At 54.4% G+C, this 15,547-nt stretch overlaps 1 protein-coding gene across 2 annotated transcripts in view; it reads left to right on the forward strand.

The window, feature by feature from the left end:
• Positions 1 to 15,547, forward strand: part of LOC144952448 (run domain Beclin-1-interacting and cysteine-rich domain-containing protein-like) — a 44,320-nt gene that overhangs the window by 26,552 nt on the left and 2,221 nt on the right. For both annotated transcript variants that reach the window (XM_078882857.1, XM_078882858.1), the window contains 8 exons: positions 234 to 276; positions 1,726 to 1,852; positions 3,846 to 3,946; positions 6,266 to 6,330; positions 8,467 to 8,705; positions 11,829 to 11,890; positions 13,353 to 13,506; positions 14,506 to 14,599. In XM_078882857.1, the coding sequence (XP_078738983.1) occupies positions 234 to 276; positions 1,726 to 1,852; positions 3,846 to 3,946; positions 6,266 to 6,330; positions 8,467 to 8,705; positions 11,829 to 11,890; positions 13,353 to 13,506; positions 14,506 to 14,599 (885 nt within the window). The remainder of the gene's footprint in view (positions 1 to 233; positions 277 to 1,725; positions 1,853 to 3,845; positions 3,947 to 6,265; positions 6,331 to 8,466; positions 8,706 to 11,828; positions 11,891 to 13,352; positions 13,507 to 14,505; positions 14,600 to 15,547) is intronic.

The following is a 15,547-nucleotide window of genomic DNA, read 5'->3' on the forward strand; positions in this document are numbered from 1 at the left end:
GTCACGTGTGTGTCACGTGTGTGTCACGTGTGTGTGTCACTGTGTGTCACTGTGTGTGTGTCACTGTGTGTGTGTCACTGTGTGTGTGTCACGTGTGTGTCACGTGTGTGTCACGTGTGTGTGTCACTGTGTGTCACTGTGTGTGTGTCACTGTGTGTGTGTCACTGTGTGTGTGTCACTGTGTGTGTGTCACGTGTGTGTCACGTGTGTGTCACGCGTGTCGTTTTGGGCAGGCCCACGGAGTCGCGTGATGTCAGGACCCGACCTCTTGGCTATGTGAGTACTGATCATCGCCATCACCAGCACCATCATCGCCATCACCACCATCACCACCATCACCATCATCGCCATCATCGCCATCACCGCCATCACCACCATCACCATCACCACCACCACCACCATCATCGCCACCACCACCATCACCACCATCACCATCACCACCACCATCACCACCTCCATCACCACCATCACCACCACCATCATTACCATCACCATCGCCACCACCACCATCATCGCCACCACCACCATCACCGCCACCACCACCACCATATTTGCCACCACCATCATCGCCACCACCACCACCATCATCGCCACCACCACCATCACCACCACCACCACCACCACCATCATCGCCACCACCACCATCACCACCACCACCATCGCCACCACCACCATCATCGCCACCACCATCATCGCCACCACCACCATCATCACCACCACCACCATCACCGCCACCACTACCACCACCATCACCACCATCACCACCACCATCATCTTTTCAGAGGAGGAAACTGCACTCCCGGTCCGCTGCCTGTAGAGGGGGCCGCTGTGTGGGTCTAGCCTAGGGACACCCCCAGTGGCAGCTGTCTCTGTGCATCAGCCTGTCAGTAGTAGGGGTGGCGATGGTTGCTGCTGTGTGGGTCTAGCCTAGGGGCACCCCCAGGGGCAGCTGTCTCTGTGCATCAGCCTGTCCGTAGTAGGGGTGGTGATGGTTGCTGCTGTGTGGGTCTAGGCTAGGGGCACCCCCAGTGGCAGCTGTCTCTGTGCATCGCTCCACTAGCGAGCAGCGCTTGCGTACAGGAGGCTACACGGCAGAGGTCGCAAACGGGTTTTGATTCCTTACCCGTACCCGTACCCTACCCGTACCCGGCCGTACCCGTACCCTACCCGTACCCGGCTGGGTATCGGGTAGGGTACGGGTAGGGTACGGGTATCGGGTACCTGATTGCGACGCCTGGGATGAAGCCATGTTGCAGGCGCGGGTGGGTTGATTCTAGGAACTTGAATTGTGAGAAGAGACAAGACGTTGGGAAATGAGTGACACACGGTGACTCACCAGTGACTCACGGCCTACCCGTACCCGTACCCGGCCGCACCAGGGTCGCAAACGGGTACCCGTACCCGTACCGGGTACCCATTTGCGACCCTGGTGCGGCCAGGTACGGGTACGGGTAGGCCGTGAGTCACTGGTGAGTCACCGTGATTGTCACTCATTTCCCAACGTCTTGTCTCTTCTCACAACTCAAGTTCCTAGAATCAACCCACCCGCGCCTGCAACAAGGCTTCCCGTACCCGATACTGGGTACGGGATGCCGGGTATCGTGTAGGGTACGGGTGGTCAGGTAGGGTACGGGTATCGGGTGATACCTGGTTGCGACCTCTGCTACACGTGCCCCTCTCCGTCTCGCCTGTTGTTGTTGATGTTGTTGTTGTGCCGGTGCCCAGGCTGCCGCTCCCTTGTAGCCGTGGCTCGGCGAGGGCTGTGGCCACGCAGCTGCTGAGACACCTGCAGAGGCTGCGGCTACCCGGAGCCACGGCGCAGCGCATCGGCCACGCGCTGCTGGGACAGCAGGTGACCCGGGGGTCGTCTGGGCAACGTTACGCTCGCTCGCTCGCTCGCACGGACGCTCGCACGCACGGACGGACGCTCGCTCGCACACTCACTCCTACGCTCGCTCACTCCTACGCTCACTCACTCGCACGCTCACTCGCACGCTCGCTCACTCGCTCGCTCAGACACTCGCACGCTCACTCGCACGCTCACTCCTACGCTCGCTCACTCGCACACTCACTCGCACACTCACTCCTACGCTCACTCACTCGCACGCTCACTCGCACGCTTGCTCACTCGCTCGCTCACACACTCGCACACTCACTCCTACGCTCGCTCACTTCGCTCGCTCAGACACTCGCACACTCACTCGCACGCTCACTCCTACGCTCGCTCACTCGCTCGCTCAGACACTCGCACGCTCACTCCTACGCTCGCTCACTCGCTCGCTCAGACACTCGCACACTCACTCGCACGCTCACTCCTACGCTCGCTCACTCGCTCGCTCAGACACTCGCACACTCACTCCTACGCTCGCTCACTCGCTCGCTCAGACACTCGCACACTCACTCGCACGCTCACTCCTACGCTCGCTCACTCGCTCGCTCAGACACTCGCACACTCACTCGCACGCTCACTCCTACGCTCGCTCACTCGCTCGCTCAGACACTCGCACACTCACTCGCACGCTCACTCCTACGCTCGCTCACTCGCTCGCTCAGACACTCGCACACTCACTCGCTCGCTCAGACACTCGCACACTCACTCGCACGCTCACTCCTACGCTCGCTCACTCGCTCGCTCAGACACTCGCACACTCACTCGCACGCTCACTCCTACGCTCGCTCACTCGCTCGCTCAGACACTCGCACACTCACTCGCACGCTCGCTCACTCGCTCGCTCAGACACTCGCACACTCACTCCTACGCTCGCTCACTCGCTCGCTCAGACACTCGCACACTCACTCGCACGCTCACTCCTACGCTCGCTCACTCGCACACTCACTCGCACACTCACTCCTACGCTCGCTCACTCGCTCAGACACTCGCACACTCACTCGCACGCTCACTTCTATGCTCGCACGCACGCTCCGCTCGCACGCACGGACGCTCCGCTCGCACGCTCGCTCACTCCGCTCACACGCACGGACGCTCGCTCGCACGCTCACTCTGGCTCGCTCACTCGCTCACTCGCCCGCACACTCACTCTCGCTCGCTCAATCACTCGCTCACACACTCACTCACTCACACACTCACTCACTCACTCACCCACCCACCCACTCACTCACTGACACACTCACACACACACTCACTCACACACTCACACGCTCACTCACAATCGCTCACACACTCACACACCCACTCACTCACACACTCACACACTCACTCACACACTCACTCACTCACACACTCACACACCCACTCACTCACACACTCACACACCCACTCACTCACACACTCACACACTCACTCACACACTCACTCACTCACACACTCACACACCCACTCACTCACACGCTCACACACTCACTCACTCACTCACTCGCTCACACGCTCACACACACTCACACACTCACCCACACACTCACTCACACACTCACACGCTCACTCACAATCGCTCACTCGCTCACACACCCACTCACTCACACACTCACACACTCACACACTCACTCACACACTCACTCACACACTCACACGCTCACTCACAATCGCTCACTCGCTCACACACCCACTCACTCACACACTCACACACTCACTCACACACTCACTCACACACTCACGCACACACCCACTCACTCACACACTCACACACTCACTCACACACTCACTCACACACTCACGCACACACACACACTCTCTTCGCTGACCCACTCACTCTCGTAACCCGCTGCACATCTGCGTCAAAGATCCTCACAGCTCATGAGATTCCTCCATCTGCTCTCCGTCAACATCCTGACTCGCTGCCCCACTGACTGTGAGAGGTTACACGGGGGACCTTTGTCTGTGTCTCTAGGCCTTGTGCCTGGGCTCCACGTCTGCCGATGAGCACGCGGAGAGCGGAGGGTGGAAGCCGCCTCCACCGCAGATCATCTTCCACATGCACCCCAAGCTCTCGTGAGAAGACACACACACACACACACGTACACTTACACACATACACACACACGTACACACACTTACACACTCACTCACGTACACACACATACACACACATACTTACACGTACACACACATACACTTACACGCACACACATACACACACACACGTACACACACACGTACACACACACACACATACACACACTTACACACACGTACACACACACACACGTACACACACACTTACAAGGGGAGAGTGGAGGGTGGAAGCCGCCACCACCGCAGATCATCTTCCACATGCACCCCAAGCTCTCGTGAGAAGACACACACACACACTTACACACACACACATACACACACACGTACATACACACACACACGTACACACACACTTACACACACACACATTCACATGCACACACACTTACACACTTACACACACACACATACACACACACACGTACACACACACGCACACTTACACGCACACGTACACACACACACTTACAAGGGGAGAGTGGAGGGTGGAAGCCGCCACCTCCACAGATCATCTTCCACATGCACCCCAAGCTCTCGTGAGAAGACACACACACACACTTACACACGTACATACATACACACACGTACACACACACGCACACTCACACGCACACGTACACACACACACATACACACTTACACGCACACACATACACACACATACACACATGTACACTTACACACATACACACACACACAACAACAACAACAACCGCCATTCGCCACTAAGTGGCGGTGACGTCACCACGACACACACACTTACACACACACTCACGTACACACACTTACACACACGCATACACACACACTTACACACACATACACACACACGTACACACACACACACACTTACAAGGGGAGAGCGGAGGGTGGAAGCCGCCACCTCCACAGATCATCTTCCACATGCACCCCAAGCTCTCGTGAGAAGACACACACACACACTTACACACACACACATACACACACACGTACACACACACACACGTACACACACACTTACACACACACACATTCACATGCACACACACTTACACACTTACACACACACACATACACACACACACGTACACACACACGCACACTTACACGCACACGTACACACACACACTTACAAGGGGAGAGTGGAGGGTGGAAGCCGCCACCACCGCAGATCATCTTCCACATGCACCCCAAGCTCTCGTGAGAAGACACACACACACACTTACACACACACACATACACACACACACGTACACACACACGCACACTTACACGCACACGTACACACACACACTTACAAGGGGAGAGTGGAGGGTGGAAGCCGCCACCTCCACAGATCATCTTCCACATGCACCCCAAGCTCTCGTGAGAAGACACACACACACACTTACACACGTACATACATACACACACGTACACACACACGCACACTCACACGCACACGTACACACACACACATACACACTTACACGCACACACATACACACACATACACACATGTACACTTACACACATACACACACACACAACAACAACAACAACCGCCATTCGCCACTAAGTGGCGGTGACGTCACCACGACACACACACTTACACACACACTCACGTACACACACTTACACACACGCATACACACACACTTACACACACATACACACACACGTACACACACACACACACTTACAAGGGGAGAGCGGAGGGTGGAAGCCGCCACCTCCACAGATCATCTTCCACATGCACCCCAAGCTCTCGTGAGAAGACACACACACACACTTACACACACACACATACACACACACGTACACACACACGCACACTTACACGCACACGTACACACACACACATACACACTTACACGCACACGTACACACACACACTTACACGCACACACTTACACACACGCACACTTACACGCACACTCACGTACTCATACACACACACATACACACATGCACTTACACACACACATATACACACGTACACACACACACACATACACTTACACACACACATACTCACACGTACGTACACACACACACGTACACACACATACACACACACACGTACACACACACATACGTACACACACACTCACACGTACACACACACACACGTACACACACATACACACGCACGTACACACACACGCACGTACACACACACATACGTACACACACACTCACACGTACACACACACACTCACACACACACACTCACACGTACACACACACACTCACACACACACACACGCACGTACACACACGCACGTACACACACTGACACGCGGGGGGCGTGTTTGTTTGCGTGTCTCTGGACAGGAAGAAGGAAATCCTGACGAGTCAACATCACCGCTGTGCAGGATGCGGCCGCAGTGTGGAGCCCGGTGAGTGGTCGCGTGCACCTAGCCTGGCACACGCGCTGCCGTGACGACACCGCCGCTCAGCGGGGAGTGTAGGCCTCGGTGTTGTTGTTGTGCGAGTTGGTGTGTGTGTGACACCCACCACCTCACGTCACCACCACAATCTCTTATCACCACCACCACCAACCTCCCCCACTCACCACCACTCACCACCACCACTTCCCCCATTCACCACCACCTCCATCACCACCACGACTCACTACCACTCACCACAACTCACCACCACCTCCATCACCACCACCACCACTCACCACCACTAACCACCACCTCCCCCACCATCCCCACCTCCTCCACTACCACTCACCCCCACTCACCACCTCCCCCACTCACCACCACCTCCCCCACCACCACTTCCCCCATTCACCACCACCTCCATCACCACCACGACTCACTACCACTCACCACAACTCACCACCACCTCCATCACCACCACTCACCACCACCTCCCCCACCACCACCACTCACCACCACTAACCACCACCTCCCCCACCACCACCACCACCCCACCTCCCCCACTAACCACCACCCCCACTCACCACCACCTCCATCACCACCACTCACCACCACCTCCCCCACCACCACCACTCACCACCACTCACCACCACCTCCCCCACCACCACCACTCACCACCACTAACCACCACCTCCCCCACCACCACCACCACCACTCACCACCACCTCCACCACCCCCACTCACCACCCCCACCACCTCCCCCACTCACCACTCACCATCACCACCACCACTCACCACCTCCCCCACCACCACTCACCAGCACCTCCCCCACTCACCACCACCACCCCCACTCACCACCCCCACTCACCACCACCACTCACCACCACCACCACTCACCACCTCCCCCACTCACTCACCCCCACTCACCACCACCACTCACCACCACCCCCACTCACCACCTCCCCCACTCACTCACCCCCACTCACCACCACCACTCACCACCACCCCCACTCACCACCTCCCCCACTCACTCACCCCCACTCACCACCACCACTCACCACCACCCCCACTCACCACCACCACTCACCACCACCACTCACCACCACCACCACTCACCACCTCCCCCACTCACTCACCCCCACTCACCACCACCACTCACCACCACCCCCACTCACCACCTCCCCCACTCACTCACCCCCACTCACCACCACCACTCACCACCACCCCCACTCACCACCACCACTCACCACCACCCCCACTCACCACCTCCCCCACTCACTCACCCCCACTCACCACCACCACTCACCACCACCACCACTCACCACCTCCCCCACTCACTCACCCCCACTCACCACCACCACTCACCACCACCCCCACTCACCACCTCCCCCACTCACTCACCCCCACTCACCACCACCACTCACCACCACCCCCACTCACCACCTCCCCCACTCACTCACCCCCACTCACCACCACCACTCACCACCACCCCCACTCACCACCACCACTCACCACCACCCCCACTCACCACCTCCCCCACTCACTCACCCCCACTCACCACCACCACTCACCACCACCCCCACTCACCACCACCACTCACCACCACCCCCACTCACCACCTCCCCCACTCACTCACCCCCACTCACCACCACCACTCACCACCACCCCCACTCACCACCTCCCCCACCCCCACTCACCCCCACCTCCCCCACTCACCACCCCCACCACCCCCACCACCACTCACCCCCACCCCCCCCCCACCCCCACTCACCACCACTCACCCCCACCACCACCATCCCCACCTCCACCACCCCCACTCACCACCACTCACCACCACCCCCACCACCCCCCACCACCCCCCCACCCCCCCACCACCCCTACTCACCACCACCACTCACCCCCCCCTCCCCACCCCCACCACCCCCACCACTCCCACCCACCACCACCCCACCCACCACCACTCACCCCCACCACCACTCACCCACCCCCCCACCACCCCCCTCCCCCCCCACCCCCCCACCCACCCACCCACCCACTCACCCACCCCCCCACCACCCCCCCCACTCACCCACCCCCCCACCACCCCTCCCACCTCCCCACCCCCCCACCCACCCCACCCACCCACCCCACCCCCACGTCCCACCCCAGGCTTCCTAGGCCGCGTGCGCTACTGCGAGTACTCTGGTGGCTACTTCTGCGCCTGCTGCCACGTGGGGTCGCGCTGTGCACTACCGGCACGCGTCCTGCACCGCTGGGACTTCTCGACGCGCCCCGTCAGCGAGCACGGCCGAGAGTTGCTCACGCGCGCCGTCGGTGACCCCCTCTGTGACGTCGCTAGGGTCAACCCCGGGTTGTACGCGCGGGTGCGCGCCCTGCGCGTCGTGCGGGTACGTGCAGCGCTGAACGTACTAGCACTACCGCTGCACTACCACCACTGCGCTACCACCACCGCTGCACTACCATCACTGCGCTACCACCACCGCACCACCACACTACCACCACACTATCAACACACTACCAACACTGCACTACCAACACTGCACTACCACCACACTTCCAACACTGCACTACCACACCACCACACTATCACACTGCACTACCACCACCACACCACCACACTATGACACTACCACCACACTACCAACACTGCACTACCACCACCACACCACCACACTATCACACTACCACCACACTACCAACACTGCACTACCACCACACTACCACACCACCACACTATCACACTATCACACTACCACCGCACTACCGACACTGCACTACCACCACCATCCACCACACTAACACGCTACCACACCACTACCAACACTGCACTACCACCACCACACTATGACACTACCACCACACTACCAACACTGCACTACCACCACCACACCAACACACTATCACACTACCACCACACTAGCAACACTGCACTACCACCACCACACTATCACACTGCACTACCACCACCACACCAACACACTATCACACTACCACCACGCTACCAACACTGCACTACCACCACCACACTATGACACTACCACCGCACTACCAACACTGCACTACCACCACCACACTACCACACTATCACACTACCAACACTGCACTACCACCACCACACCACCACACTATCACACTACCACCACACTACCAACACTGCACTACCACCACACTACCACCACACTACCACACAGCACTACCACACTACTACCACACTACTACCACCCTGCACTACCACACCACACTACCACTGCACTACCACCGCCGCACAACCACACAGCACCACCACCACGTTACCGCACTACCACCACACTACCACCCTGCACTACCACACTACCATCACACTACCACACAGTACTACCACTCTGCACTACCGCACTACCACCACACTCACTACCACACGACCACCGTACTACCGCACAGGAAGAAGAGGAGGATGTTGATGGTGATATTGATGGTGATGTTGATGGTGGTGATGATGATGTTGATGGTGATGATGATGATGGTGATGTTGATCATGATGTTAATGGTGGTGAGGTTGATGGTGGTGATGATGTTGGTGGTTATGTTGATGATATTGATGGTGATGATGACGGTGATGTTGATGGTGATGTTGATGGTGATGAGGACGGTGATGTTGATGGTGGTGATGGTGGTGATGTTGATGGTGATGGTGGTGGTGATGGTGATCGTGATGTTGATGTTGGTGATGTTGATGTTTATGGTGGTATTAATGATGTTGATGGAGGTGATGGTGATGTTGATGATGTTGATGGTGTTGATGATGTTGATGATGTTGATGATGTTGATGATGTTGATGGTGATGGTGTTGTTGATAATGTTAATGATGTTGTTGTTGATGATGTTGATGGTGTTGATGGTGTTGATGATGTTGATGTTGATGGTGTTGTTGATGATGTTGATGATGATGTTGATGATGATGTTGATGATGTTAATGGTGTTGATGATGGTGTTGATGATGTTGATGATGTTGATGATGTTGATGGTGATGGTGTTGTTGATGATGTTAATGATGTTGATGTTGTTGTAGATGATGTTGATGGTGTTGATGATGTTGATGGTGTTGATGATGATGTTCATGATGATGTTGATGGTGTTGATGATGTTGATGATGTTGATGATGATGATGTTGATGATGTTGATGATGTTGATGGTGTTGATGATGTTGATGATGATGATGATGATGATGTTGATGATGTTGATGATGGTGTTAATGGTGTTGATGGTGTTGATGGTGTTGATGATGATGTTGATGGTGTTGATGATGTTGATGGTGTTGATGGTGTTGATGATGTTGATGATGTTGATGGTGTTGATGATGTTGATGATGATGATGTTGATGGTGTTGATGATGATGTTGATGGTGTTGATGATGTTGATGATGTTGATGGTGTTGATGATGTTGATGATGTTGATGATGTTGATGGTGTTGATGATGATGGTGATGTTGATGGTGTTGATGATGTTGATGGTGCTGATGATGTTGATGGTGTTGATGATGTTGATGATGTTGATGGTGTTGATGATGTTGATGATGTTGATGGTGTTGATGATGTTGATGATGTTGATGGTGTTGATGATGTTGATGGTGTTGATGATGTTGATGATGCTGATGATGTTGATGGTGTTGATGATGATGTTGATGGTGTTGATGATGTTGATGATGATGATGTTGATGATGTTGATGATGTTGATGGTGTTGATGATGTTGATGATGATGATGTTGATGATGTTGATGGTGTTGATGATGTTGATGATGTTGATGGTGTTGATGATGTTGATGGTGTTGATGATGTTGATGATGTTGATGGTGTTGATGATGTTGATGATGTTGATGGTGTTGATGGTGTTGATGATGTTGATGGTGTTGATGATGATGATGATGTTGATGGTGTTGATGATGTTGATGGTGTTGATGGTGTTGATGATGTTGATGGTGTTGATGATGTTGATGATGCTGATGATGTTGATGGTGTTGATGATGATGTTGATGGTGTTGATGATGTTGATGATGATGATGTTGATGATGTTGATGGTGTTGATGGTGTTGATGATGTTGATGATGATGTTGATGGTGTTGATGATGTTGATGATGATGATGTTGATGATGTTGATGGTGTTGATGGTGTTGATGATGTTGATGATGATGTTGATGGTGTTGATGATGATGTTGATGGTGTTGATGATGTTGATGATGTTGATGGTGTTGATGATGTTGATGATGTTGATGGTGTTGATGATGTTGATGATGTTGATGGTGTTGATGATGTTGATGGTGTTGATGATGTTGATGATGTTGATGGTGTTGATGATGTTGATGATGATGTTGATGATGTTGATGATGTTGATGATGTTGTTGTTGATGGTGTTGATGATGTTGATGATGTTGATGGTGTTGTTGATGATGTTGATGATGATGTTGATGGTGTTGATGATGTTGATGATGTTGATGGTGTTGATGATGTTGATGATGTTGATGATGTTTTCTCCAGGAACTTCGTGAGCAGCTGTTCCACATGAAGAATCTCCTGAAGACGTGCAGATTCGCAACACGGTACCATCACCACCATCACCACCATCACCACCATCAACATCACCACCATCACCATCAACATCACCACCATCACCACCATCACCACCATCAACATCACCACCATCAACATCACCACCATCAACATCACCACCATCAACATCAACACCATCACCATCACCACCATCACCACCATCACCACCATCAACACCACCACCATCACCATCAACATCACCACCACCATCAACATCACCACCATCAACATCAACACCATCACCATCAACATCACCACCATCAAAATCACCACCATCAACATCACCACCATCACCATCACCACCATCACCACCATCAACACCACCATCATCACCATCACCATCAACATCACCACCATCACCATCAACATCACCACCATCACCATCAACATCACCACCATCAACATCACCACCATCAACACCACCATCATCACCATCAACATCACCACCACCATCAACATCACCACCATCAACATCACCACCATCAACATCACCACCATCAACATCACCATCACCACCATCAGCATCACCATCACCACCACCATCAACATCACCAACACCATCACCACCATCAACATCAACGTAGTAATGGTGGTGGTGGTTGTGGTGGTGGTGGTTGTGCTAATGGTTGTGGTGGTGGTAATGGTTGTGGTGGTGGTGGTAATGGTTGTGGTGGTTGTGCTAATGGTTGTGGTTGTGGTGGTGGTGGTAATGGTTGTGCTAATGGTTGTGGTGGTGGTGGTAATGGTTGTGGTGGTTGTGGTGGTTGTGCTAATGGTTGTGGTGGTGGTGGTAATGGTTGTGGTGGTTGTGGTGGTTGTGCTAATGGTTGTGGTGGTGGTGGTAATGGTTGTGGTGGTTGTGGTGGTTGTGCTAATGGTTGTGGTGGTGGTGGTAATGGTTGTGGTGGTTGTGGTGGTTGTGCTAATGGTTGTGGTGGTGGTGGTAATGGTTGTGGTGGTTGTTGTAATGGTTGTTCTTGTGGTGGTGGTTGTCAGGGTGGTGGACCGCTTCGACGAGGAGCCGGGCCACCTGAGTGAGCGAGTCCACCTCTACTCGCTCAGGGACCTGCTGGTGGTTGTTGTTGTGATGGTTGTGGTGGTTGTCAGGGTGGTGGTAATGGTTGTGGTGGTTGTGGTGGTGGTGGTTGTCAGGGTGGTGGACCGCTTCGATGAAGAACCGGGCCACCTGAGTGAGCGAGTCCACCCCTACTCGCTCAGGGACCTGCTGGTGGTTGTTGTTGTGATGGTTGTGGTGGTTGTCAGGGTGGTGGTAATGGTTGTGGTGGTTGTGGTGGTGGTGGTTGTCAGGGTGGTGGACCACTTCGACGAGGAGCCGGGCCACCTGAGTGAGCGAGTCCACCTCTACTCACTCAGGGACCTGCTGCTGGTGGTGGTGGTGGTAATGGTTGTGGTGGTGGTGGTAATGGTTGTGGTGGTGGTGGTGGTTGTCAGAGTGGTGGACCGCTTCGACGAGGAGCCGGGCCACCTGAGTGAGCGAGTCCACCTCTACTCGCTCAGGGACCTGCTGCACGTCAAGTCGGGCGGGCTGGCCCAGCGGCTCGCAGAGCTCGCGCACGTGGGACTCACCCACGTCAACAACTGTGAGGTGAGCCACAACCAACACAACCACCGGCACAACCACAACCACGGCCGCCACGACCACCACAACCACCACCACAACCACCACCACAACCACCGCCACAACCACCACTACCACTACAACCACCACAACCACTACAACCACCACGACCACCACTACAACCACCACTACCACCACCACCACCACTACCACAACCACCACTACCACTACAACCACCACAACCACTACTACCACCACGACCACCACCACAACCACCACTACCACCACCACCACCACTACCACAACCACCACTACCACTACAACCACCACAACCACTACTACCACCACGACCACCACCACAACCACCACTACCACCACTACCACCGCCACCACCACTACAACCACTACAACCACCGCCACCACTACCACTACAACCAATACTACCACCACCACAACCACCACTACAACCACCGCCACCACTACCTCTACAACCACCACTACCACTACAACCACCACCACCACTACCACCACCACCACCACTACAACCACCACTACCACCACCACCACAACCACCGCCACAACCACCGCCGCAACCACTACAACCACCGCCACAACTACCACTTACCACTAACACCACCACCAACACCACCACCACCACTACTACAGCCACCACTACCACTACTAGTAGTAGTCGTAGTTGTAGTTTCTGTAGTTGTTGATGTTGTTGTAGTTGTTGCAGTAGTTTTTGTTGTTGTTGTTGTAGTAGTTGTTGTAGTTGTTGTAGTTGTTGCTGTAGTTGTAGTTGTTGTAGTTGCTGTTGTTGTTGTAGTAGTAGTTGTTGTAGTTGTAGTAGTTGTTATTGTAGTTGTTGTTGTTGTTGTAGTTGTTGTAGTAGTTGTTGTAGTTGTTGTAGTTGTTGCAGTAGTTGTTGTTGTAGTTGTTGTTATAGTTGTTGTAGTTGTTGTTGTAGTAGTTGTAGTTGCTGTTGTAGTTGTTGTTGTTGTAGTTGTTGTTGTTGCCCTACAGCTGTGCCAGGCCAAAGGCTTCATCTGCGAGTTCTGCCACAAAGACAGCGACATCCTCTACCCGTTCCAGCTCACACACTGCCGACAGTGTCACGGTAACACTCACCACTCACTCACCACTCACTCACCACTCACTCACTCACCACGTGCTCACCACTCACTCACCACTCACTCACCACTCACTCACCACTCACACACTGCCGACAGTGTCACGGTAACACTCACCACTCGCTCACCACTCACTCACCACTCACTCACTCACCACGTGCTCACCACTCACTCACCACTCACTCACCACTCACTCACCACTCACACACTGCCGACAGTGTCACGGTAACACTCACCACTCACTCACCCCTCACTCACCACTCACTCACCACTCACTCACCACTCACTCACCACGTGCTCACCACTCACTCACCACGTGCTCACCACTCACTCACCACTCACTCACCACTCACTCACCACGGGCTCACCACGTGCTCACCACTCACCACTCAGTCATTCACTCACCACTCACTCACCACTCACTCACTCACCACTTACCACGTGCTCACCACACACTCACCACTCACTCACTCACCACTCACCACTCTCACTCACCACTCACTCACCACTCACTCACCACGTGCTCACCACTCACCACTCACTCACCACTCACTCACCACTCACTCACCACGTGCTCACCACTCACTCACCACTCACTCACCACTCACTCACCACGTGCTCACCACGTGCTCACCACGTGCTCACCACGTGCTCACCACTCACTCACCACTCACACACTGCCGCCAGTGTCACGGTAACACTCACCACTCGCTCACCACGTGCTCACCACTCACCACTCAGTCATTCACTCACCACTCACTCACCACTCACCACTCAAGTCATTCACTCACCACTCACTCACCACTCACTCACTCACCACTTACCACGTGCTCACCACACACTCACCACTCACTCACCACTCACTCACTCACCACTCACTCACTCACCACTCACCACTCTCACTCACCACTCACTCACCACTCACTCACCACTCA

Source organism: Lampetra fluviatilis, chromosome 67 (genome assembly GCF_964198595.1).
Source record: "Lampetra fluviatilis chromosome 67, kcLamFluv1.1, whole genome shotgun sequence".
NCBI lineage: Eukaryota > Metazoa > Chordata > Hyperoartia > Petromyzontiformes > Petromyzontidae > Lampetra > Lampetra fluviatilis.